We start from the raw sequence: 27,056 nt of genomic DNA, 5'->3' as shown, positions 1-27,056 counted from the left end.
TTGTCCAGATGGGATAGGGCAGTATGCAGTGTGATGGTGATTGTATCGTCTGTGGATCAGTTGGGGCGGTATGCAAACTGAAGTGGGTCTAGGGTGGCAGGTAAGGTGGAGGTGATATGATCCTTCACTAGTCTCTCAAAGCACTTCATGATGATTGAAGTGAGTGCTACGTAGTCGTTTAGTTCAGTTATCTTTGCCTTCTTGAGTACAGGAACAATGGTGGCCATCTTGAAGCATTTGAGGACAACAGTCCCGCAGTCCTTGGTAGCCGGCCGTGTCGGTGGCACTATATATTATTCTCAAAGCGGGCAACACGTAGGTGTCGTGACGTGGCTGGTTTCTTTTTGTAGTCCGTAAATGCCTGTAAACCCTGCCACATATGTCTCATGTTTGAGCCTTTAAATTGTGACTCTACTTTGTGCCTATACCTACGTTTCGCTTGTTTGATTGACTTGCGGAGGGAATAACTACACTGTTTATATTCAGCCATATTCCCAGACATCTTTCCATGGTTTCTGGTAAGGCTAGGTTTTAATAGTCACAGTTGGTACAACATCTCCAATGCACTTCCTTATAAACTCACTCACCCAGTCAGCATATAAATCGATGTTATTCTCTGAGGCTTCCCGGAACGTTTCCCAGTCTGCGTGATCAAAACAACCATGAAGCGTGGATTCCGATTGGTCAGACCAGCGTTAAATGGTTCTGGTCACGGGAAATCCTGTTTGAGTTTCTGCCTGTAGGACGGTAGGAACAAAATGGAGTCATGGTCGGATTTTCCAAAGGGAGGGCAGGGGAGGGCCTTGTATGCATTGCGTAAGTTTGAGTAGCAGTGGTCCAGTGTATTGCCCGCGCGAGTGCTACAGTCAATGTGCTGATAGAATTTAGTTGGCCCTGTTCTCAAATTAGCTTTGTTAAAATCCCCAGCTACGATAAATGCAGCCTCAGGATATATGGTTTCCAGTTTACATAGAGTCCAGTGAAGTTCCTTGTGGGCCGTCGGGGAATCTGCTGTGACTATAATCGAAGATAATTCTCTTGGAAGATAATGTGTTCGGCATTTGATTGTAAGGAATTCTAGGTCAGGTGAAAAGAAGGAATTGTATGTTGTTATGATTACACCATGAGTCGTTAATCATTAGGGCATACACCCACGCCCTTCTTTTTACCAGAGAGATGTTTGTTTCTGTAAGCGCGACGCATGAAAAAATCCGGTGTCTGTACCGACTCTGACAACATATCCCAGAGAGAGCCATGTTCCGTGAAACAGAGGATGTTACAATCTCTGATGTCTCTCTGGAAGGCAAACCCTGCCCTAATTTCATCCACCTTGTTGTCTAGAGACTGGACTTTGGTATGCCTTCGAAGTCTGACCAGGAGGCCGCTCCGTCTACCTCTCCTGTGGCGACGTTGTTTTGTGTCGGCCTCTGGGATTAGATCCAATTTCCCTGGTGTGTATATATCCCTGTGTTTCCTGTCTCTCTGTGCCAGTTCGTCTTGTATGCCTTTCAAGTCAACCAGTGTTTTTCCCGTACTCCTGCTTTTATTCTGTTTTGCTAATCCTCCAGGTTTTTCCACCCTTTCCTGTTTTATAGACTCCGTACCCGCCTGCCTGACTCTTCTGCCAGCCCTGACCTCGAGCCTGCCTGCCACTCTGTACCTCCTGGACTCTGAACTAGTTTTGACCTTTTGCCTGTCCACGACCATTCTCTTGCCTACCCCTTTTGGATTGTTTACAGTTTTTATCAATTGCTAAAACACTAAAACCCATTGGCTGAACAAAGTTCTCAGTTGCCTGGACTCATTTAGCTAATTATGCAGTCTGTTGTCAATACCTTAAACCATTTCACATGGTAAAACACAATTTGCAGATCTCACTTAGACTTTTCAGCAAACTCTAAACACATTCTCATTCTCAAAACACATTCTGCACTCTAATGCACATGTCATCCATACTGGTAAACACAAGTGGCAACAATCAAATACAAATAGAGAACACATGTCATTGATTCAACACAACCACTCAAAATTGAGAGAGAGAGAGAGAGAGAGAGAGAGAGAGAGAGAGAGAGAGAGAGAGAGAGAGAGAGAGATACTCTGGACTGTGGTGAGACATCATCAACAGGAGAAAGAGCAGGATCTGGATAACAGAGCACTAGAAGAGAAGGTGAGAGTGCTGGAGGAGAGGGTGAGAAAGATGAGGTGTGACAGAGAACAACCCATTAGAAAGCTGGCCACACCCGCAGGAAAGCCAACAAACAGCCCATCTCAGATCCTGACCAAAGTCTCGACACCACAGCAGAACAGTTCGCCCCAGACCCTGGCCATAGCCTCGACATAACAGCAGGACAGACAAATTAAGAACCCCAAGCCCAGGGGATCCCACCCCCTCTGACCACTCCCATGTTAGCCCCCCTTGTCCCTTGTCAGGGAGGTGACCAACAACCCTATGGACACTGATAGAGCGCCAGAAAAAAGGACAACAATCTCTGCAGCACTCAACCAATCAGGCGTTTATGGTAGAGTGGCCAGACAGAAGACCATCCTCAGTAAAAAGCACATGACATCCTGCTTGGAGTTTGCCTAAAGGCATCTAAAGGATTCTCAGACCATGAGAAACAAGATTCTCTGGTCTGATGAAACCAAGATTTAACTCTTTGGCCTGAATGCCAAGTATCACGTCTGGAAGAAACCTGGCACCATCCCTACAGTGAAGCATGGTGGTGGCAGCATCATGCTGTGGGGATGTTTTTCAGCGGCATGGACTGGGAGACTAGTCAGAATCGAAAGACGAACGGAGCCAAGTACAGAGAGATCCTTGATGAAAACCTGCTCCAGGACCTCAGACTGGGGCGAAGGTACACCTTCCAATAGGACAACGACCCTAAGCATACAGCCAAGACAATGCAGGAGTGGCCTAGGGACAAGTCTCTGAATGTCCTTGAGTGGCCCAGCCAGAGCCTGGACTTCAACCCGATCTGACATTTCTGGAGAGACCTGAAAATAGCTGTGCAGTGATGCTCCCCATCCAAACTGACACAGATTGACAGGATCTGCAGAGAAGAATGGGAGAAGAAGAACCCAAGAAGACTCAAGGCTGTTATCGCTGCCAAAGGTGCTTCAACAAAGTACTGAGTAAAGGGTCTGAATACTTACGTAAATGTGATGTACACAGTACCAGCATAAAGTTTGGACACACCTTCTCATTCAAGGATTTTTCTTAATTTTTGACATGGTCTACATTGTAGAATTATAGTGAAGACATCAAAACTATGAAATAACAGATATGGAATCATTTATTAACCAAAAAAGTGTTAAATAAATCCAAATGTATTTTATATTTTATAAGTAGCCACCCTTCACGTTGATGACAGCTTTGCACACTCGTGGCATTCTCTCAAGAAAAACCCTTGAATGAGAGGTGTGTTCAAAGTTTTGACTGGTACTGTATATACATTTGCAAAAATTAAAAAATATATAAATATAAATGTATATATATTTGTCATTATTAAGATCACGGACTAGGCACCTGAATGCCTACTTTCCCGTCCTCTGTGGTTGAGAGCCCAACATCCCAGAGGTATACTAGGACCTGCGGGAGATATTTTCCAAAACCTGGGCCACCTGTCTCCCTCCTCATCGCACCTGGGACTGTGCCATCAACCTGCTTGCAGGCTCCCCCGTGCAGACGCATCTACTCTTTATCGGTGGCTGAAACCAAGGTCATGGGAGAGTACATCTATGAGGCGCTCCAACAAGGTTTCATCCTCACGTCCACCTCTCCTGCATCTGCAGGCTTTTTCTTTGTGGCTAAGAAGGATGGAGGTTTTACGGACGTGTATTGATTACAGAGGACTGAATGAGATCACCACCAAGTACCGATACCCTCTCCCGTTGGTGCCGGCAGCCATAGAACAGCTCCGTGGGGCCCGGGTGCATACAATCGGAGTGCATACAATCTCATCTGCATCCGAGAGGGGGATGAATGAAAGACAGCATTGTACATGTCTGGTCACTACTAGTACTTGGTGATGCCTTTTGGTTTAGCCAATGCTCCGTCAGTGTTCCAGGGATTTGTCAATGCAGTTTTCTGGGACATGCTCGGATGTCAGGTGGTCATGTATATCTTTCTTTTTACATTTTTTTTACCCCTTTTTCTCCCCAATTTTCGTGGTATCCAATTGTTGTAGTAGCTACTATCTTGTCTCATCGCTACAACTCCCGTACGGGCTCGGGAGAGACGAAGGTTCAAAGTCATGCGTCCTCCGATACACAACCCAACCAGCCGTACTGCTTCTTAACACAGCGCGCATCCAACCCGGAAGCCAGCCGCACTAATGTGTCGGAGGGTACCCCGTGCACCTGGCAACCTTGGTTAGCGCGCACTGCGCCCGGCCCGCCACAGGAGTCACTGGTGCGCGATGAGACAAGGACATCCCTACCGACCAAGCCCTCCCTAACCCGGACGACGCTAGGCCAATTGTGCGTTGCCCCACGGACCTCCCAGTCGCGGCTGGTTGCGACAGAGCCTGGGTGCGAACCCAGGGACTCTGATGGCACAGCTGGCGCTGCAGTACAGCGCCCTTAACCACTGCGCCACCCGGGAGGCCGTGGTCATGTATATCAACGACATCCTGGTGTTCTTGGCTACCTTTCGAGGATCACATCACTCACGTCTGAGTAGTTCTGGAATGCCTCCTGGCTAACCAACTGTATGTCAAGACAGAGAAGTGCCAGTTTCATCAGGAAGCTGTCTCCTTTCTAGGCTACCAAATCAGTCCGCAAGGAGTGAAGATGGACGTCAAGAAGGTAGATGCGGTCAGGTCATGGCCTGTCCCAACCACCATAAAGGGGTTACAGCGGTTTTTGGGATTTGTCAACTTCTACCGCCGTTTCATCAGGAACTTTAGCTCCATCGCCTCTCCTCTCACCTCTCTCCTCAAGGGTGGTCCCCGTAGGTTGGTGTGGAGTCCAGCAGCTGACGAGGACTTACGCCTACTGAAGGGATGTTTCACCTCCGCACTATTGCTCAAACACCCAGATCCCATGCTACCCTTTGTTGATAGATGGATGCTTCAGAGGTGGGCGTGGGGGCTGTTCTGTCTCAACGAAAAGGTAATCCACAAAAATGTTATTACCCTAAGAAACTGTACCCTGCAGACAGGAATGATGACTTTGGCAATCGATGGCATTAGAGGAGTGGAGACACTGGCTGGAGGGCACCAAGGACCCATTTGTCAGCCTCATCAACCATCGGAACCTGGAGTACATACAGACAGCGAGGAGGCTGAATCCGCGCCAAGCAAGGTGGGCCTTTTCTTTACTAGATTTGACTTCACACTGACCTATCGCCCAGGTTCAAAGAACACCAAAACCGATGCCCTGTCCTGTCTCTACGATTTCACCCATATTTCCCTCCTCTCGTGTCGTAGCCCCTGTGTTCTGGGACATATATGTGGACATATACGCCTGCCCTGCAAGAAGCTGAGCCCCCGGTTTGGGGGCCGTTCAAGGTTCTCCGGAGGGTCAATGAGGTGACGTATAGATTACAGCTCTCCTCTGACTACCGTATCTCACCCTCCTTCTTAGGCCGGTGGTTCCTGGTCCCCTGGCTGAGGTTGTCTCCCATGACACCCCTCTATTTTCCCCCGCCCCCCAAAATGTTGAGGGAGGTCCCGCCTCTACCGTCTGATCTCTACTGGACTCCCGACGTTGTGGGGGTCGACTCCAGTACCTGGTGGACTGGGAGGGGTACGGTCCAGAGGAGCCGTGTTGGGTTCTGGTGGAGGACATTCTGGATCCCAACATCATCTGTTAATTACATCTTTGTTGTCCGCTCCTCGTTCTCAGGGCCGTCCCTCTGGCAGGCATTGTCCTGATCCTGGAGCAGTGCGTCCAGGGTGGATTGGGGGTACTGTCACATCTACTCCCTCTCTGGCTTTCGACGTTGCCGGTTTAATAACCACTGGTCCTGGCATCTATCATTACGCGCACCTGAAGGTAGGGTAGCCTAGTGGTTAGAGCGTTGGACTAGTAACCGGAAGGTTGCAAGTTCAAATCCCCGAGCTGACAAGGTACAAATCTGTCGTTCTGCCCCTGAACAGGCAGTTAACCCACTGTTCCTAGGCCGTCATTGAAAGTAAGAATTTGTTCTTAACTGACTTGCCTAGTTAAATAAAGGTTAAAAAAATGTTTTTAAACACCTGGACTCCATTACATCACTCATTAATGCCCCTATATCTGGCACTCCCTTAGTTTCATTCCCCAGGCAATATTGTTTATGTTCCATGTTCAGACGCTACTCCTATGTTGTATCGTTCTTTGGGTAGAAATTAATAAGGAAAGGGTGTAAATATTAGCCGGTGATCTATATTATAAAGGGGATAATAAAAAGTTAAAATTGAATCATGAAAAGCACATCTTGTTCTTTTTGAATTCAGGATTTATTAAGTCAGGGTAACTTGGTTATCATAGCTACATGTAACAGGAGTGAGATCCCCTTGGGACCAGAACTGACTTAAGTATTACTGAACCGATACCCCCATCTATACAGAGACACGGCAATACTATTATGACAACAGTATTGGAACAATATGATAGTGTCTGTCGTGGAAATATTATTTTCAATGTTCAAATCCAGAAATACAAAAATGCTCATCCCCATCTTCACTCACATGTCAACAGAGAAATACTCAAATGTAAACGCCTCCCCCAATCAACAACTGTACTCAGTCAGTCAGCACAAAAATCTTGACAAGATGAAATATAATACAAATAAATAATCATAAATAGTGTAAAGGATTGGGAGAGGTGGCAACACTGGAGTGTTGGGGATTGGGAGAGGTGGCAACACTGGAGCAGCTATGGTCAGTCAATACTCAATCAATGAAAAAGCAAACAGAGAAATCATACACATAAAAGACATACATTAAGACTGACACATTGAATAAAAGACATGTATGCACTTACACACGAGAGACAAGAAAACAATGAAATATGTAATTGTTCAAAAGTGCTTCAATACCTCTCGTTCATAATTAATAACTTCAAATAACTTAAGAAAGTGCAAAATGGCAGAGAAATAAAGTATTTCTGTCTTCAGGACTGCAATAGTGAATGATCGGAGGGAAAGAATATACTGTACATGAAGTTAAAATGCTCCATCATGCATGGGGCTTGAGAGAAGAAGTGGCAGGTGTGGTGGTAATTCTAACCAAAAGGAGAGAGAATGTATTCTTCAACTTCATTATAAGATTAGCCAAAATGAAGCAATCAATAACAACCACTCAAAAAGTGCATCGTTAGGAAAGTGCAATGAACAGAGTTGTATCTCTCCTCTCGTAGAAAAAGTACAACCTATTTTGTCTATGTGGCAGTTTAGCAGATGTGCAGAAACAGGCCCGGGGAACAGAGATATAAAATGTAATTTAGCTCGTCTGTGTAGATCAAGATAGCTGATATCGCCACCACTCTCTGTTCCTCCCTGCACTTCCCACTAGGTCACACAAGACAAGTCTGTATCAGTAAAAATACTAACATATAACAATAGACAAATCCCTAGGTAAAACAGCATAGTATGTCTAATTAAACAGTATAGTATGTAATTAATATTTAATTTCCACCACACAGGGTAAGGAGTTGTTAAGCTCCAGATGACAAGGCTCTCTCAACCCTCCTGTCCAAAGTCCTCTGTGAACTTCCTGACCTTGAACAAGTCCTCCGTGTTGACTGTGGGGCGCGTGGTGGACAGGGACCGCAGCATGTCAGACTGGAGGGCAGAGGACACAAAGCAGATAACAAACCATTAGCACTGTTCACACACAGCGGACAAACATATGAGCATGGTTTAGCATTTGTATAAATGTGTAATACCTCAATGTGTATGTTGAAAAACAGCTTGTCTGTATGAACAGAATGTGACTGAACATTGTGAGTGGCTCTAAATTATTGTATTTATTATAGATACAGTCAATATTGGGCCTATATTAATTTCCAGCTACATTTGAACCATAGAAACTGATATTTTGAACCCTAGAAACTAACCCTATAAAGACATTTGTTTATTATAAAAAGCAAAAATATTGATACAAACACCTGTTATTGAAGTTAAGGTAATTTTGTAATATTAGGTTTCTACACTGTGTTAAAGCACTACCTATTGAGATGCATTACATTGTACACTGTTTCTTTAAGAGCTTCAAGTTCATTGCTTTAACATGATCAGGGCCAGTTGTTTTGGTTGGTTTTTGTGTTTCTTTTCTTTCTTTTTTCCGTATTTCCAGCATTATCCACTAGGTTTGCTACAGGTAGAACATCCTAGGAAATGGGCATTAATTCATGATCAATTAATCAATAAATCAATCGGTCTGCCTGGTTGTGCATAAATGTTTGGTGGGGGGTGGGGTCACCTAAGCCAAGGGAGGCGTAGCTCTATGAATCTCATATTGCTCAAATGAACAGCAAACCTGGTTTCAAAAAACAGATCTAGCAACAACTCACAGCACAACTCCTCTCCCCTATTTGTCAAATATATTTTGTGTGTTTGTATTGTTATACTGTATAGGCTGTGTGTGCCATTTTTAAATGTATGTAGTTCTGTCCTTGAGCTGTTCTTGTCTATTTATGTTCTGTATTATGTCATTCTGTATTATGTCATTCTGTATTATGTTTCATGTTTGTGTGGACCCCAGGAAGAGTAGCTGCGGCTTTCGCGCAGCTAATGGGGATCCTAATAAAATACCAAATACCGAAATGTAGACTAGCCTACCGGCACTGTATCTGTGAGCTGTTGGCTAGAGTGCACGTGCCAATACCATAGTAGGCACATTTGAGTGTAATGTTCCCACCAGTAGTGTTTCCACCAAACAACCACTCTGTTTGGTGGAAGCACTACTGGTGGGAACATTTTCTTTATGCAGATTTTAGAATATTCGCATGAAAATCTGTTGTCAAATGGATAGAAACCTAGCTAATCCCTCTCCCTTTAAACTGCCCCTAATTGACAAATGTTTTACTACAACTTCCAAGTCCATTGGAGAGGATCAGCTTGAGCAAAGTGAAGTGTAGAATCTGTGTTAACTAACCCCCAGACGAGCTTCAATGCCATACAACTCTCCTTCCGTGGCTTCCAACTGCTCTTAAACGCAGGGAAAACTAAATGCATGCTATTCAACCGATCCCTGCCCGCACCTGCTCGCTTGTCCAGCATCACTACTCTGGACGGCTCTGACTTAGAATACGTGGACAACTACAAATACCTAGGTGTCTGGTTAGACTGTAAACTCTCCTTCCAGACTCACATTAAGCATCTCAAATCCGAAATTAAATCTAGAATTGGCTTCCTATATCGCAACAAAGCATCCTTCACTTATGCTGCCAAACATACTCTCGTAAAACTGACCATCCTACCGATCCTTGACTTCGGTGATGTCATCTATAAAATAGCCTCCAACACTCTACTCAATAAACTGGATGCAGTCTATAACACTGCCATCCGTTTTGTCACCAAAGCCCCATACACTACCCACCATTGCGACCTGTACACTCTCGTTGGTTGGCCCTCGCTTCATACTCGTCGCCAAACCCTCTGGCTACAGGTTATCTACAAGTCTCTGCTAGGTAAAGCCCCGCCTTATCTCAGCTCACTGGTCACCATAGCAGCACCCACTCGTAGCACGCACTCCAGCAGGTATATCTCACTGGTCACCCCCAAAGCCAATTCCTCCTTTGGTCGTCTTTCCTTCCAGTTCTCAGCTGCAAATGAATAGAACAAACTGCAAAAATCTCTGAAGCTGGAGACTCATATCTCCCTCACTAGCTTTAAGCACCAGCTGTCAGAGCAGCTCACAGATCACTGCACCTGTACATAGCCCATCTCTAAACAGCCCATCTACCTACCTACCTCATCCCCATACAGTATTTATTTATCTATCTTGCTCCTTTGCAGCCCAGTATCTCTACTTGCACATTCATCTTCTGCACATCTTCCATTCCAGTGTTTAATTGCTATACTGTAATTACTTCGCCACCATGGCCTATTTATTGCCTTAACTCCCTTATCTTACCTCATTTGCACTCACTGTATATAGACTTTTTGTTTTCTTTTGTTCTACTGTATTATTGATTATGTTTTGTTTATTCCATGTGTAACTCTGTGTTGTTGTATGTGTCGCTCTGTGTTGTTGCTATGCTTTATCTTGGCCAGGTTGCAGTTGCAAATGAGAACTTGTTCTCAACTAGCCTACCTGGTTAAATAAAGGTTCAATCAAAAAAATCACTGATCTACAAATAATATTCCCTGACAAATAATAGGCTTTGTGCAATTAAGATTCATAGAGCTCCGCCTTCCCTGGCTTAGGCGATCCCCCACCAAACACTCACGCAAATAAAGAACATTTCTTAGGATTTTTTAACCTGCAGCAAACCTAATGGATAATGCTGGCATTACTGGTAAAACCCCCACAAAAATACAAACAACTGGCCCTAGTTATGATCACTGAAGAAGCTATCTATCCCCTTTCCTTTCTTTCTGTGTCCCCAAATGTATGGATATACTGGAAATTAAGTAACCAGGTTATTAGCTAGCTAATGAGGTTACATGATTGAACAATGTCCAAACTAATTCCCGCGAGTGGTTTTGGAACAGCCCGCTAAATGGTTTATGAATGTATAGCCAATTCACGATCGGAATAAAAAACATTGCGTTGGTAATATGGATCATATCTTTTTACCTGTTTACCTTTTTACAATCCGTTTTCCCTGTAGCAATGGTGCAACCGTGACAGTAACGAATCTGCACTCACTCACTTTCTCTCTTGGGCACTCAAAAACAACTGTACAGCGAATCCTTATCAACACAACAACTATTATCCGGGTGACAATTCATCTAGACGCACATCGCTCCCAAAATAAAATGTCAGGTTGCATCGCAAAATATTTAGGAGCATATGTGACCACAATGGTCACACTTTAGAGCCCTGGTTGTGGATGCGTGCTTGTCACCATGCAGACGATGGGCTCCAGCAGCTTGTCGCTAGGCACTTCCATCCAGGTCATCTCTATGGCAGCCGGGTCCCCAGGCGAACACGGGGTCAGAAGGTCATCCACCATCAATTGACTGTTGGCGCGGGATGCCCCTCGCACCTAGAATAGCATAACAAACTATCTTAAATATCCTTAATAGTAGGGAAAGAGATATGAGTCGACTACAATGGAGTTACTATATCAAGTGTATAACCTTTTTGAAGTGTGTGGCTGACTGCACTTTCCTGACAGGCTGCATGAGGGCATCTCGTACAATGATGCTGATGTCAGCCCCAGAGTAGCCTCCTGTCTTTTTGGCAAGCTGACGAAGGTCTGCGTCACTCAGGCTGTGGGGCGTGTTGCCCAGGTGCAGACGGAACATCTGGGACCTAGCAGGCTCCTCTGGGAGAGGGATGTAGATACGCTTCTCAAACCTGACAGTGACATAATGTACTGATGAGAATGCTTGATGATTACTTTATTGCATCTGTTAGTATGGTGATTTTTCAGTAGCATATTGTGAAATAATAATGTAATGAAACAGAATCATTAAAAGCTTTAAAGGAACCTGTAACCACACCTGTATAGCATAAGAAAAGCCAATATACAAAAGAAATAGACACACATTGTAATCCAGATGCATGCATCGATAAGAAGTGTCATAACCAATATAATGAATGTACTTATGACTTTAGCCTGGTGGGTGCTGATATAATCTATATAATGAATGTACTTGTGACTGCAGCCTGGTAGGGGGCCCTATTATTTTTTTACCAAACTTTCACAGTTGCACCACAAATATAATAGGTTAAGTGATTTGTAGAGTGTTAAATGATTTGTGGGTGGGAAACAATAGTGGTGCGAAGCCAAAAATAGTTGATCATTTACATAGAGAGGAGTGACTATGTATGTAATGTAAGGATGAAACTGTATAAAAGGAGTGTGCTGGGGCTGGGAAAAACAGTTGATCCACGGACCAGCTCGGCTTGTTACTTTGTAGTAAAGTCTAGTAAAGTACCGGTATCTGAGAAATATTATTGGACCAATATTTCTACGAAATTAGGAAATGATTTTAGCTTGAACAATACAAAACCAAAAAATCCCATTTTGGGTACGTATCTATTGTTCTACAAACATTTAATAAAAAAATCCAGGTCTGGTCTTCCACTCAATGGAATCTACATGAATAGGTACACACAGTTTCAGCATATATTCAGGATTTATCATTACTTCTGTGAATATGATAAACAACAAACCTATGTCCCATCCCAACTTGACCCTGTCCTCTTATTTTGACCACTGACCTTCTGCGGATGGCAGCATCCAGAACCCAGGGAATGTTAGTGGCCCCAAGGGTAAGGATTCCATCATTGTTGTTGCCCACACCTGTCAATCAGAGAGGAGGAATGAGAACTCTATATAAGCCTGTTGCTCATATGGAACGTGCATTTAATCAGAAAGGTTCAAGTCCACTGATGGAGAGGATTAGGTTTAAAGTCTTCTCTGATGAGGTGTTTGTTTGGTCTGAAGTGTAATAGCTGTCTTGGCAGATGGTGGGGAGTAGGTGTAGTGGCTAATCTCTCACCTTGCATCTGCACCAGGAACTCTGTCTTGATCCGCCGGGCTGCCTCACTCTCATTCTCATTCCTGGAGCCACAGAGTGAGTCCACCTCATCAATAAAGATGATGGAGGGCTTGTGCTGGCGGGCAAGATCAAACAGGTTCTTCACCAGTCTGACGGATGGAGAGAGAAAGAGAGGCACAAACATTTCACAGGACACAAAAGAATCATTGAGAAAAAATGGTTCTAATCAGTTGTTGATGCATGCATAATGGGGATTTACACAAACAGTAGAATTACAAGTAAAAATGATGTCTCACTTCTCACTCTCTCCAAGCCACTTGGACATGAGGTCTGATGATGACACAGAGAAGAAGGTGGAGTTGTTGGCTTCTGTGGCTACTGCTTTGGCCAGGTAAGACTTTCCCGTCCCAGGGGGTCCAAAGAGAAGAATCCCTCTCCATGGAGTGCGTTTGCCTGCAAACAGAGACAAATTCAAGCATAATGAACAAATAGACAGAATACACATACAGTAGTATATCGTTATGGTGACACGTCCACGCTGAAGATAGTGAGAAAGATTATGTTTGGGAGAAATAAAGACATTCTAACCTGTGAAGAGGTGAGGGAATTTAATGGGCAGGATTACGGCTTCCTTCAAGGCCTCCTTAGCTCCCTCTAGTCCAGCCACATCGTTCCACCGGACATTGGGCTTTTCCATTACAATGGCACCTGTACCAGGACAAGAATCAGTGAAGCATCTAAGTTAATTTCCTTCATGTACATGAGACACAGTTTAGACAGCCGACATGTGAAAGAGGAGACAAACACACTCACCCATTAGTTGCTCTTGCAGTTTCTTTCTCTCTGGATTTTCACCCTCGCTGTCACTGTCACTCCTAGAAGGAATATACATTTCTAAATGTGAAACAAACTACTTGGTGCTGGTGACTGTGTGGCCCTTGTCATTGTCTGCAATGCATGCATGCATGCACAGTTGTCATGATCTATTTTCAAAGTGTTATTTCCTAGGTATGTTTTTGTTAATGCAAGACAGTGTCTGTGTGAACAAATGTGTGACAACTTACTTATCATTACTCTGTGCTTCCTTGACAGGCTTCTTCCCTGCTTTTTCTTTGTTCTTCAAGTAATCTTTGAGTTTCTCTGCCCGGTCTAGGTACTGCATACACTTCCCACGTATGCTCTCCTTTGCCTTGTCACTGTGTGCATCATCTGGAGAAAATACATTGAAAAAACATTAATTTTTAACCACCATCCATCCATTAAGTATTTTCTAAATCAATGTTTACCTCCCAAAAACACAAGCTATGTTCCCCTCTGCACACTTAAAAAAATTGGACTTGCGGCCAGGAGAAGATGACATTTTACACTCACACTTGATAGCATGCAGGAAGTACTCCACTGCATGCTGGTAAAGGCGCAAAGCCTCCTCATAGTTCTTGTTCTTATCCTCCTCTGTGGCTTTGGTAACAAGATCTATCGCTTTCTGCGTATGTGAAGAGAAAGGAAGGGATGAACGATATACATGAAAACATCATGGTAGAGTCCAGTAACTGTGATAAATAAAAGCTGACATTTACAGACAACAGTGGAGGCTGCTGAGGGGAGGACGGCTCATAATAATGGCCGGTATGGCGTGAATGGAATGGGTTCAAACACATGGTTTTCATGTGTTTGATACCATTCCATTCACTCCATTCCAGCCATTACTTCATTCCTGTCACACCTTAGAGATCCTTTTAATTCTCTATTTGGTTAGGTCAGGGTGTGACTAGGGTAGGCAATCTACGTTTTCTATTTCTTTGTTGGCCTGGTATGGTTCCCAATCAGAGGCAGCTGTCTAACGTTGTCTCTGATTAGGGATCATATTTAGCCAGCCTTTTCCCACCTGTTGTTTGTGGGATCTTGTTTTTGTGTAGCTACCTGTGAGTAGCCCAGAACATCATGTTTCTTCCGTATTGTTTTTGGTGAGTTTCATATTTATTAAACATGTGGAACTCTAAGTACGCTGCGCCTTGGTCCATTAATTCAGACGAGTGTGACAATTCCAGCCATTATTATGAGCCGTCCTCCCCTCAGCAGCCTCCACTGACAGAAGTAATTACCTACTAGTCTAATACCTATAATAAATAGACTTGACTAGACAATCCATTAAGGAATACATAGCCTAAGTAACAGTAGCTGAGAAATCCCAACTCTCCATGTACAAGTACAACGAATTTGAGTGGTGACAAGTGTGGGCGGACTGGTGCTCCGACTACACCGAGTCACTGTCAGTCGATACTTACTAGCTGTAAACAATCTTAAAGCCTTACTGTGTACTTATGTTTGTCCTGTGTAAAGAGGCCTTTCGACGTTTGCTGAAACCCATACTTTTAATCAATCTTTGGCCAAATACAACCACTGACTGTTTTCTCGTTTCTGTTGCTCTAAGGCTGCATTTACACAGGCAGCCCAATTCTGATCTTTTTTCCCACTAATTAGTCTTTTGACCAAGCACATCAGATCTGGGGGCGGCAGGCAGGTAGCCTGGCGGTTAATTGGGTCAGTAACCGAAAGGTCTCTGATTCGAATCCCTGAGCAAGTCAAGGTGGAAAGATCTACCTTTCTGCCCTTGAGCAAGGCAGTTAACCCCGACAACTGCCTGCGCCGTGGATGTTGATTAAGGCAGTCCCCCTCACCTCTCTGATTCAGAGGGGTTGGGTTAAATGCCGAAGACACAATTTGGTTTAATGCATTCAGTTGTGCAACTGACTAGGTATCCCCTTTCTTTTCACATCAGATCTTTTTCAGAGCTAACAGACCAATTAGTGAATAAAAGATCAGAATTTCGCTACCTGTGTAAATGCAGCCTAAAATGGCAACTCAGCGCAAATGCATGTGCCAGTTGAATATCAGATTACATAGGCCTACGTCTACAAACACTCATTGTCCAAATGAGGAAACAGTCGGTGGCTGTATTTGACAAACGTTTTATTAAAAAATATGGATTTCAGCAAACAAAAGCCCAGACTTTACACAAGAGAAACAGAAACAATAGTATGAATTTAAGATTTTGTACTCGTCGCCACTCAACGTCCTTGTACTTGTACAGTACCTTCAGAAAGTATTCATACACCTTGACTTTTTCCACATTTTATTGTGCTACTGCCTGAATTCAAAATGGATTAACTATACTTTTTTTTATCACCAATTTACACACAACCCCATAATGTCAATGTAAACCATTTTTTTAGGGTATACTTGGCCTTGTATTTTAGGTTATTGTCCTGCTGAAAGGTGACTGTCTCCCAGTGTCTGTTGGAAAGCAGACTGAACCAGGGTTTCCTCTAGGATTTGGCCTGTGTTTAGCTCTATTCAATTTTTTTTTTTTTTTTTTTTTTTAACTCCCTAATGCTAGCTGATGACAAGCATACCCATAACATTAATATTTTTGCAGTTTTACATTAGTGCATTAGTACATTATTGCAAACAGGATGCATGTTTTGAATATTTGTTATTCTGTACAGGCTTCCTTCTTTTCGCTCTGTCATTTAGGTTAGTATTGTGGAGTAACTACACTGTTGTTGATCCATCCTCAGTTTTCTTCTGTCACAGCCATTAAACTCTGCAACTGTTTTAAAGTCACCTGGCCTAGTGGTGAAATCTCTGAGCGGTTTCCTTCCACTCCAGCAATTTAGGATGGAAGTCTTTATCTTTGTAGTGACTAGGTATATTGATACACCATCCAGTGTATAATTAATAACTTCACCATGCTCAAAGGGATATTCTATGTCTGCTTTTTTTTAACCAATCGGTTCCCTTCTTTGCGAGTGTCACGGCCCCTCTGCAGTGCAGGGGTGGTTCCTCCTGCAGGCAGAGGAGGGTCGTTAGTGATTGGAGTCACCTGGGCTCAGGGTATTTAAACTGCTTCACTAATCACTCTTGTCTCTCTCTCTCTGCTCCTCCAGGTATGATCCTGTTTTGTTTGTTCCTATGTAGTTTTGCATAGTTTTCACTCAGTCATTCACACACACAGATTCACGCATCCCTGCACTTTACATACACCTTACATTATGATACTTTCACACCTCATTCCTTTTTCTTTGTTTAAAGTTAATAGTTTGGTTTATAATAAAGAACCTTTTTGATTGGCCTATACCTGTTGTTCGTGTCCCCTCATTTTTGCCACAGGCTATGAGCTGGCCTGTGACAGCGAGGCATTGGAAAACCTCCCTGGTCTTTGTGGTTGAATCTGTGTTTGAAATTCACTGCTCGACTGAGGGACCTTATTGATAATTGTATGTGTGGGATACAGAGATGAGTTAGTCGTTCAAAAATCATGTTAAAACTATTATTACACACAGTGAGTCCATGCAACTTATTATGGGACTTGTTAAGCACACGTTTTTATCCTGAACGTATTTAGGCTTGCCATAACAAAGGGGTTGAATACTTACTGACTCAAGACAGTTTAGCTTTAAAAAAAAAAAATGAATTTGTAAACATCTCTAAAAACATCATTGCACTTTGACATTATGGGGTATTGTGTGTATGCCAGTGACATTTCAATTTAATACATTTTAAATTCAGGCTGCAATACAATAAACTGTAGAAAAAGTCAAGGGGTGTTAATACTTTCTGAAGGCACTGTACGTGGAGAGTTGAGATTTCTCAGCTAAAGTAACAGTTACATGTGTCACTGACAAGTGTAGCTAGCTAGTTACCTAGCTAGATTAAACATACTATGGTTGGTAGCTAATAATGTACAATTCAATAACAGCTAACCCATTCATCGATGCTAACTACCTTTAGCGCCTATTGACGATAGTATCTTCTGGCCGGGGAAGTTTTATTAAGAGCCCCAACGCTCATTCTGAATGTTAAAACGCAGAACTTGCAGTACGGTTTTGGAAACATAAGGAATTTATCTTTCACATCAGCAAGAAATAATAATAAAGGTTAAATTACTACACCTTTACAGGGTTAGGGTTCCCACACGGCCGTATTTCCATGTTACAGCGCTTGTTTACGCAAAACAGACGGAAGATAAGAGGCATATCTGTGCTAATTAGTTTCTGCATCTCCGAACACCTGTGTTTAAATGGAAGACGGACGCAAAAACATGTCACTGAAAAATACTGTTGGCTAGAACTAAGTTAAAACCGGTTAAAACAGTGTACATTAAGTGTATATTTTGCATTTGTGACATTATTTTGATGTGATATGTAAGTAGAGACTATAAAATGTTAGGCTACAGGGGCCCCCCGGGTGGCGCAGTGGTCTAGGGCACTGCATCGCAGCGCTAGCTGTGCCACCATAGACTCTGGGTTCGTGCACAGGCTCTGTCGCAGCCGGGCGCGACCGGGAGGTCCGTGGAGCGTCGCACAATCGGCCTAGCGTCGTCCGGGTTAGGGAGGGCTTGGCCGGTAGGGATATCCTTGTCTCATCGTGCACTAGCGACTGGTGCATGCATGGTGTTTCCTCCGACACATTGGTGCAGCTGGCTTCCGGGTTGGAGGCGCGCTGTGTTAAGAAGCAGTGCGGCTTGGTTGGGTTGTGTTTCGGAGGACACATGGCTTTCGACCTTCGTCTGTCCCAAGGTCGTACGGGAGTTGTAGCGATGAGACAAGATAGTAACTACTAACAATTGGATACCACGAAATTGGGGAGAAAAGGGGGTAAAAATCAACAACAAAAAAAGGGAAAAAAAGTTAGGCTATTATTGGGCTAAATAACAGCATACAAGTTAACTGGTAACTACGCTAACTATAAGTTTAATTTATGATGTGGCTAGCAAGCTAGACAATACATTGGTATATACAGCCTGAAACTGATGCCTGCAAAATCGTGTAAAAAACAAAAATGTTCCTTACAAGCCAGAATGTTGAATACAATAACATTTTTATTTACTCTGTTGGTTTTCTGTGCAGTTTGTCCTTCAGCTGTACGAAATTTGAGACTAAAGGGGGAGAAGTGGGCCTCTTCATAAACAACAACTGGTGCGCTGCTTCAAGTGTGAAGGAAGTCACAAGCTTTTGCTTACCTGAGCTTTCATCTGTAATCATCACTGTTGTCTACATCCCACCACAAAATGAGAATAGCACTAAGTAGGCACTCAAAGAGCTGTACAGGGCCATAAACAAGCAAGAAAATGCACACCCAGAGGCAGTGAGCGGAGACTTTAACATGGGAAACCTAAAATGCATTTTACCCCACTTTTACCAATATGTCTCCTGCGCCACAAGAGGCGCTAACAATCTGGACAACTTTTACTCTACCTAGAGAAATATATACAAGGCCCTCCCACACCCTCCCTTTGGCAAACCAGGCCATGACTCCATACTCCTTCCTGTTTACAATCAATAACTCAAACAGGAAATACCAGTGACGCACTCAGTACGGAATTGGTCTGACAAAAGCTGACGCTAAGGTACAAGACTTCTTCGCTAGCACAGACTGGAATATGTTGAGGGATTCATCCGATAACATTAAGGGGTTTACCATATCAGTCACGGACTTCATCAATAAGTGTATCGACAACGTCGTCCGCACAGTGACCATATGTATGTACTCTCACCAAAAGCCAAGGATTACAGGCAGTATTAAGGAAGTTAGAGGTAGTTTTGCCAGCCAATGCTAAATACCGCAATGACTGCACTCACATCTGTAACCATGAAATGCTTTGAAAGGCTGGTTATGGCACACATCAACACCATCATCCCAGACACCCTAGGCCCACTCCAATTTGCATAACGCCCCAACAGATCCACAGATGACACAATCTCTATTGAACACAGAGAAATACCTACAGTGCATTCGGAAAGTATTCAGACCACTTCCCTTCTTCCAAATTTTGTTGTGTTACAGCCTTGTTCTAAAATGGATTACATTATATTTTTGACTCATCAATCTACACACAATGCCCCATATTGACAAAGTGAAAACAGGTTTTTAGATGATTTTTTAAATGTAAGTATTCAGACCCTTTGTTTTGAGACTCGAAATTGAGCTCAGGTGCATCCTGTTTCCATTGATCATCCTTGAGATGATTCTACAACTTGATTGTAGTCCACCTGTGGTAAATTAAATTGATTTGACATGATTTGGAAAGGCACACACCTGTCTATATTTGTTAGTTAGTTAGTTGTTGACAGTGCATGTCAGAGCAAAAACCAAGGCATGAGGTAAAAGGAATCTGGGGAAGGGTATCAAAACATTTCTGCAGCATTGAAGGTCCCCAAGAACACAGTGGCCTCCATCATTCTTAAATGGAAGAAGTTTGGAAGCACCAAGACTCTTCATAGAGCTGGCCGCCCGGCTAAACTGAGCAACTGTGGTAAAAAGGCTGACGAGAACCTGATGGTCACTCTGACAGAGCTCTGGAGTTCCTCTGTGGAGATGGGAGAATCTTGCAGAAGGACAACCATCTCTTCAGCACTCCACCAATCAGGCCTTTCTGGTAGAGTGGCCAGAGGGAAGCCACTCCGCAGTAAAAAGCACATGACAGCCCGATAGGAGTTTGCCAAAAGGCACCTAAAGGACTCTCAGACCATGAAAAACAAGATTCATTGGTCTGATGAAACCAAGATTGAACGCTTTGGCCTGATTGCCAAGCATCACGTCGGGAGGAAACCTGGCTCCATCCCTACGGTGAAGCATGGTTGTGGCAGCATCATGGTGTGGGGATGTTTTACAGCGACAGGAACTGAGAGGCTAGTTAGGATCGAGGGAAAGACGAACGGAGCAAAGCACAGAGCGAGATCCTTGATGAAAACCTGCTACAAAGCACGCAGGACCTCAGACTGGGGCGAAGGTTCACCTTCCAACAGGACAACAACCTTAAGTAAACAGCTAATACAATGCAGGAGTAGCTTCGGGACAAGTCTCTGAATGTCCTTGAGTGGCCCAGCCAGATCCCGGACTTGAACCAGATCGAACATCTCTGGAGAGACCTGAAAATAGCTGTGCAGCGACACTCCCCATCCAACCTGACAGTGCTTGAGAGGATCTGCAGAGAAGAATGGGAGAAACTCCCCAAATACAGGTGTGCCACACTTGTATCATCATACCCAAGAAGACTTGAGGCTGTAATCGCTGCCAAAGGTGATTCAACAAAGTGCTTAGTAAAGGGTCCGAATACTTATGTAAATGTGATATATATATATTTTTTTACAGATATATACATTTTGCAGATATTTCTAAAAACATGTTTTTGCTTCATCATTATTGGGTATTGTGTGTAAACAATTGAATTCATTTTAGAATAAGGCTGTAACATAACAAAATGTGGAAAAAGTCAAGGGGTCTGAATAGTTTCCGAATGCAATGTATGTGAGAATATAGTCCATTGAATAATGCACACTGCTCTCTCCCACCTGGACAATAGGAATACCTACTGTACGTGAGAATGCTGTTCATTGACTACCATAGTCCCCTCCAAGCTATCCCCAAGCTCGGGACCCTGGGACTGAACACCTCCCTGTTCAACTGGATCCTGGACTTTCTGACGGCCATCCACAGGTGGTGAGGGTAGGTAACAACATATCTGCCACGCTGACCCTCAACACGGAGGCCCCTCACAGGGGTGTGTGCTTAGGCTCCTCCTGTACTCCCTGTTCACCCACAACTGTGTGGCCACTCACAACTCCAACACCATCATCAAGTTTGCTGACAACACGACGGTGGTAGGCCTGATCGCCAACGACAATGTGACAGCCTACAGGGAAGAAGTCGGAGAGACCCTGCAGTGTAGCGACAGGACAACAACCTCTCCCTCAGCAAGACAAAGGAACTGATCGTAGACTACAGGAAACAGACCCCATCCACATCAACAGAGCTGTAGTGGAGCGGGTTGAGAGCTTCAAGTTCCTCCGTGTCCACGTCGCTAAGGATCTATCATGGTACACACAACACAGTCGTGAAGAAGGCGCGACTACGCCTCTTTTTCCTTCAGGTGAATGTTAAGATTTGGCACGGCCTCTCAGATCCTCAAAAAGTTTTCAGCTGCACCAGTGAGAGCATCTCGACTGGCTGCATCACTGCTTGGTATGGCAATTGCACCACCCTTGATCGCAAGGCACTACAGAGAGTGGTGCGGACAGCCCAGTACATCACTTGGGCCGATCTCCCTGCCATCCAGGACCTCTATACCAGGAGGTGTCAGAGGAAGGCATGGAAAATTGTCATGACCCCAGCCACAGCCTGTTCACTCTGCTACCACATGGCAAGTGGTACCGTTGAACCAAGTCTGGGACCAAAAGGCACCTGGGTTCGTTCCACCTTAAAAAGCACAAGAATGAGGATTTCGACACACACCATCTCAGATAGTTCTGAAATGTTTTTTGTTTTTGTTAGAAACATATACAATTAACAGTCCTGCCTCAAAAATATATAATTGGATTTCTGAGAAATTAAGCAAATTGACTACACCCAAATTGGCAATTTTTTGGATAATTTTACAATAATATATTACTAGCATTCGATTTGTTCCAAACTTTTTCTAAGAATGAGTTAGACATGAGGAATCCAAAGAAACGGCCAAAAGCCACCCACGGACCATTCACACCCCATGCCAATCCCACCCCAACAATGAGTATACAATCTCAGTTTTCTATGTCTGAAATGTAGTATGGAGCTTCGGCTCTGAATATTGTTTCTTCATCCTATGTAATGTATTCCCGGTGAACTTGGTGAGTTTTCCCCCCCCTGTTCTGAGAAATGAGTCATGGTTGAGTCAGTCGTTAGGTTTTTGTTGCATCCTACATCCGGATATTACCAGGTTCTGACAACAAGATGGTGCTATTCTAGGTGATTTTTTTATTTAAATACCCCCCCCACACACACTTTAAAGGGCTAGTTCACCCAAATGACACATTGGTTTGACAGCAATCCATGCGTTGGCTTTGTTGTCCACTGTTTAAAATGCAAAGTCATAGCTTGATGCAAGTCATTAGCTAGGTTTCCATCCAATTGGCGACAGATTTTCAATGCGAATATTCTAAAATCTGAATGAAAAACAATATGCACATTTTCCCAACAGAGATGTGTTTCCATAAAATTGACTTGTTGCGGATAAAAGGATGTGTGTGATGACATAGTGCACATAAAAATAACTTGCAGATAAATTCTCATGTACTGAATAAAAACTACAAGTTAAATGGGTTTCCATCATATTTTCAACTGTACTGATTGTTTGTCATAAACTGTGTGTTATATTATATATTGAATGTGCTCATTCTGGTCTAGGCACGTGTACTCTAGCCACCAGCTCGCAGATACAGTGGGAATATCGTGCATGATGAGATTATTACGGACAAAGGAGTGAGATTCTTTTTATTTGCCAAACGGCAGCCAAGCTTCGATCATCATGTCACCAGAATAAGACCCTCAATATTTATTGGAAAGGAGCATCAAGCTTATACCCGTGCACTTTCACCACTCTGTGAAGTTCATCATAACTTATTTAATCAGTAGCCTAATAAACTGAATGCTTTCCCCAGTCGTAGTGGGAGGACCACACAACATACATTGCGTGAATCTAAGTTTACTTCGATATGATGGTTATTATCTGAATATTTGCGCATAAAGGTGTTTCCAACGCAATTTCTCACATAATTAATTTTACCGACACAAAACGATCCCATCTGGTCTAGCGTATTTTGGAAAGTTTCCTGACAAATTTCCATCAGCCCTGTCGTGACATTTTTTATCCAACATGTACTTTACTCGCATAAAATGGTTGGATGGAAACCTGGTTAATGGTACCTACAGTGGGGCAAAAACGTATTTAGTCAGCCACCAATTGAAAAATCACATTGTAGGATTTTTAATGAATTTATTTGCAAATTATGGTGGAAAATAAGTATTTTGTCACCTACAAACAAGCAAGATTTCTCTCTCTCACAGACCTGTAACTTCTTCTTTAAGAGGCTCCTCTGTCCTCCACTCATTACCTGTATTAATGACACTTGTTTGAACTTGTTATCAGTATAAAAGACATCTGTCCACAACCTCAAACAGTCACACTCCAAACTCCACTATGGCCAAGACCAAAGAGCTGTCAAAGGACACAAGAAACAAAATTGTAGACCTACACCAGGCTGGGAAGAGTGAATCTGCAATAGGTAAGCAGCTTGGTTTGAAGAAATCAACTGTGGGAGCAATTATTAGGAAATGGAAGACATAAAAGACCACTGATAATCTCCCTCGATCTGGGGCTCCACGCAATATCTCACCCCGTGGGGTCAAAATGATCACAAGAACGGTGAGCAAAAATCTCAGAACCACACGGGGGGACCTAGTGAATGACCTGCAGAGAGCTGGGACCAAAGTAACAAAGCCTACCATCAGTAACACACTACGCCGCCAGGGACTCAAATCCTGAAGCGCCAGACGTGTTCCCCTGCTTAAGCCAGTACATGTCCAGGCCTGTCTGAAGTTTGCAAGAGAGCATTTGGATGATCCAGAAGAAGATTGGAAGAATGTCATATGGTCAGATGAAACCAAAATATAACTTTTGGTAAAAACTCAACTCGTCGTGTTTGGAGGACAAAGAATGCTGAGTTGCATCCAAAGAACACCATACCTACTGTGAAGCATGGGGGTGGAAACATCATGCTTTGGGGTTGTTTTTCTGCAAAGGGACCAGGACGACTGATCCGTGTAAAGGAAAGAATGAATGGGGCCATGTATTGTGAGATTTTGAGTGAAAACCTCCTTCCATCAGCAAGGGCATTGAAGATGAAACGTGGCTGGGTCTTTCAGCATGACAATGATCCCAAACACACCGCCCGGGCAACGAAGGAGTGCCTTCGTAAGAAGCATTTCAAGGTCCTGGAATGGCCTAGCCAGTCTCCAGATCTCAACCCCATAGAAACTATTTGGAGGGAGTTGAAAGTCCGTGTTCCCCAGCAACAGCCCCAAAACATCACTGCTCTAGAGGAGATCTGCATGGAGGAATGGGCCAAAATACCAGCGACAGTGTGTGAAAACCTTGTGAAGACTTACAGAAAACGTTTGACCTCTGTCATTGCCAACAAAGGGGTATATAACAAAGTATTGAGATAAACTTTTGTTATTGACCAAATACTTATTTTCCACCATAATTTACAAATAAATTAATTAAAAATCCTACAATGTGATTTTCTGGATTTTGTCCCTCATTTTGTCTGTCATAGGTGAAGTGTACCTATGATGAAAATTACAGGCCTCTCTCATCTTTTTAAGTGGGAGAACTTGCACAATTTGTGGCTGACTAAATACTTTTTTGCCCCACTGTATATAAACTTTTACACTTCCTGTCCAAATCATTCTGAAGTATCTAAAAATGGATTGCGTTACTCAATTATGTATTTCTGTCTATAATAAAGCCCTTTTGTGGGGAAAAACTAATTCTGATTGGCTGGGCCTGGCTGCCAAGTGGGTGGGCTTATGCCCTCCCAGGCTCACCCATGGTTGCATCCCTGCCCAGTCATGTGAAATCCATAGACTAGGGCCTAATGCATTCATGTATATTGACTGATTTCCTTATATGAACTGTAGTAAAATCAGTAAAATCTTTGAATTTGTTCCCTTTTGCATTTATATTTCTGTTCAGTATTTATACAAAATAAATCTCCTTCTGGTGCTCCTTACATTCTGTTTGTTGCCTAATGTTTTTCAAGTTGGGAGCAGTGTGTGTAGGTTGTGTTTTTGTGGGAGAGAGTGGTGTGTGTGTGTTTATTTGAGAAAGGGAGACAGAGAGTGTGTGAGGGAGGGAGAGTGTGTGTGTTTTAAAGAGTAAAGAAGGTTTCATTCAGTGTTTTCTCCTTACTGCCACAATGACATGCAGATCATTATGCATGTATATTCCTTCCTCCTATTCCTCCAGCCAAATCACAGGTAGGCCTTTGCAAATATTAGCAAATCAGCCATGCTATGCAGTATTCTGTTATAGTAAACAGTGTGAAGTTAAATTCAATATGTGCTGCATTGAGTAGAAGTGTGAATATCAGTGACAGGTTTTTTGTGTAGCCAAGCAAATGCGCATAACGTTTCGAAAGCGGGAATAAGCATTGGGGGGATGGGGCGAACAGAAAGCTAAGCCACTCAATTTCCCCACTAGTATCGCGATACTACTCACTATCGTGATACTACTCGGTATCGTGATACTTGCCCTGGTATCAAGTCCTTAGGAAAATGTTGCTATCGTGACAACACACACTCCTTACACTCTCTACATTTGCTGATGCTGCTCTGTTATTATCTATCTTGATTGCCTAATCATTTTAACCCCTACCTACATATTACCTCAACTACCTTGTACTCAACATCTGCTCATGTCTGAAGGAGACGACACCTGCTAGGGTAAAAAAAAACACGCCCTGTTAAGAACTCTTTTTATTTATTTAAATATTTTTTATATATATTGACTTTCAGTGTGTTGCTATCATTGACTCGTGACTGGTCAATTGCTATTTACTATTTTCTATTTTTATTTGCCAATTTCTTTACTTTTTAAACTGCATTGTTGGGAAAGGGCTAAGTAAGCATTTCACGGTCATCTACACCTGTTGTATTCAACCCCGGAGTGGTGCAGCGGTCTAAGGCACTGCATCTCAATGCTAGAGGCTTCACTACAGACCCTGGTTTGGAGTCCCATAGGGCAGCGCACAATTGGCCCAGCGTTGTCTGGGTTAGGGTTTGGCTGGGGTAGGCCATCATTGTAAATAAGAATTTGTTCTTAACCGACTTGCCTAGTTAAATAAAGGTTAAATGTGACAAATAAAATTGTATTTAATTTAGTGTTTTCATTGTCATGGCATGGTTCAATAACAATTGACGAGAGAAGACCGAAAATCCAAAATAAAACAAATTTTACCTGGGTGCTGAACCGTCCATATAACTACCTACCCGCTCTCAGAAGTCGGGTAAACAATATTTTGCTGTAGATATTTTGTTTAAAATTACAAGCAGCTGAAAGACAAACCGACCAATGTAATTGTATATAACATTCTGGCTTGTAAGTCTTGTAATTTACACGATTTGCAGACATTAGATTCAGGCTGTATATAACAATGAATTTATTACAGCCTGGTTAATCACACTACACATAATGAATGCAGTATTAGCACATCAATGGTGAGAGATTTTTTACACAGTTATCATTAGATAACTATCTAGCTAACCTACCTGTAATGTTGACGTTGTCATTTCATCTCACTCTGCACTCCACCCAAATTCCTGTCTCTGATACTAATTCAAGTTACCTTTCAAAATATGTTTGCAATATTTTCAGAGGGGAGGTTGCTGCATGACTAAGGTAACTACGCTTGCCTCTTTCTGTGACAGCCGCGGCCCAGCAACGGTTTTCACAAGTTACCACAATAACACCATAGACATGAGAACGCCTGCATCTCTCCGAAGAGAGAAAAGAGGTTCTGCCGCCTAGCGGACATGGAGTCAGGAAAAAAAACGAGGGTAGGAAGGGAAG

The 27,056-nt window shown here is 43.2% G+C and overlaps 1 protein-coding gene across 3 annotated transcripts; it reads right to left on the bottom strand.

Annotated features, from left to right (window-relative positions):
• Positions 1–6,424: 6,424 nt before the first annotated feature.
• Positions 6,425–26,987, bottom strand: LOC109867324 (vacuolar protein sorting-associated protein 4A-like). 3 transcript variants are annotated; one of them, XM_031801369.1, is made up of 12 exons: positions 26,756–26,966; positions 17,560–18,226; positions 13,979–14,090; positions 13,672–13,816; positions 13,421–13,482; positions 13,196–13,315; positions 12,904–13,060; positions 12,608–12,756; positions 12,327–12,408; positions 11,237–11,456; positions 11,002–11,142; positions 6,425–7,768 (listed from the first exon to the last, which is right to left on the bottom strand). In XM_031801369.1, the coding sequence occupies exons 2-12, from the start codon at positions 17,665–17,667 to the stop codon at positions 7,667–7,669; spliced, it is 1,398 nt and encodes a 465-aa protein (XP_031657229.1). In that variant the 5' UTR covers positions 17,668–18,226; positions 26,756–26,966; the 3' UTR covers positions 6,425–7,666. The 3 variants fall into 3 exon arrangements, with proteins under 3 accessions (XP_031657229.1, XP_020312022.1, XP_020312023.1); XM_020456433.2 differs by lacking the exon at positions 17,560–18,226 and having other exon boundaries at positions 26,756–26,987; XM_020456434.2 differs by lacking the exon at positions 17,560–18,226 and having other exon boundaries at positions 26,833–26,935.
• Between the last annotated feature and the right edge of the window lie 69 nt (positions 26,988–27,056).

Source organism: Oncorhynchus kisutch, linkage group LG22 (genome assembly GCF_002021735.2).
Source record: "Oncorhynchus kisutch isolate 150728-3 linkage group LG22, Okis_V2, whole genome shotgun sequence".
Taxonomy (NCBI): Eukaryota; Metazoa; Chordata; class Actinopteri; order Salmoniformes; family Salmonidae; genus Oncorhynchus; species Oncorhynchus kisutch.
Note: the sequence above shows the minus strand (reverse complement) of the source record. Positions and strands in the feature narration are given on the sequence as shown.

Bases quoted from the DNA above. Each gene is read 5' to 3' on its own strand.
- LOC109867324 (XM_031801369.1), bottom strand. From the start codon at position 17,667: ATGCAGAAACTAATTAGCACAGATATGCCTCTTATCTTCCGTCTGTTT. The intron at 13,316-13,420 runs GTGAGTGTGTTT...GTCCTGGTACAG, and splicing joins ACTGCAAGAGCAACTAATGG to GTGCCATTGTAATGGAAAAG. The intron at 11,143-11,236 runs GTTATACACTTG...ATGCTATTCTAG, and splicing joins CAGCCACACACTTCAAAAAG to GTGCGAGGGGCATCCCGCGC.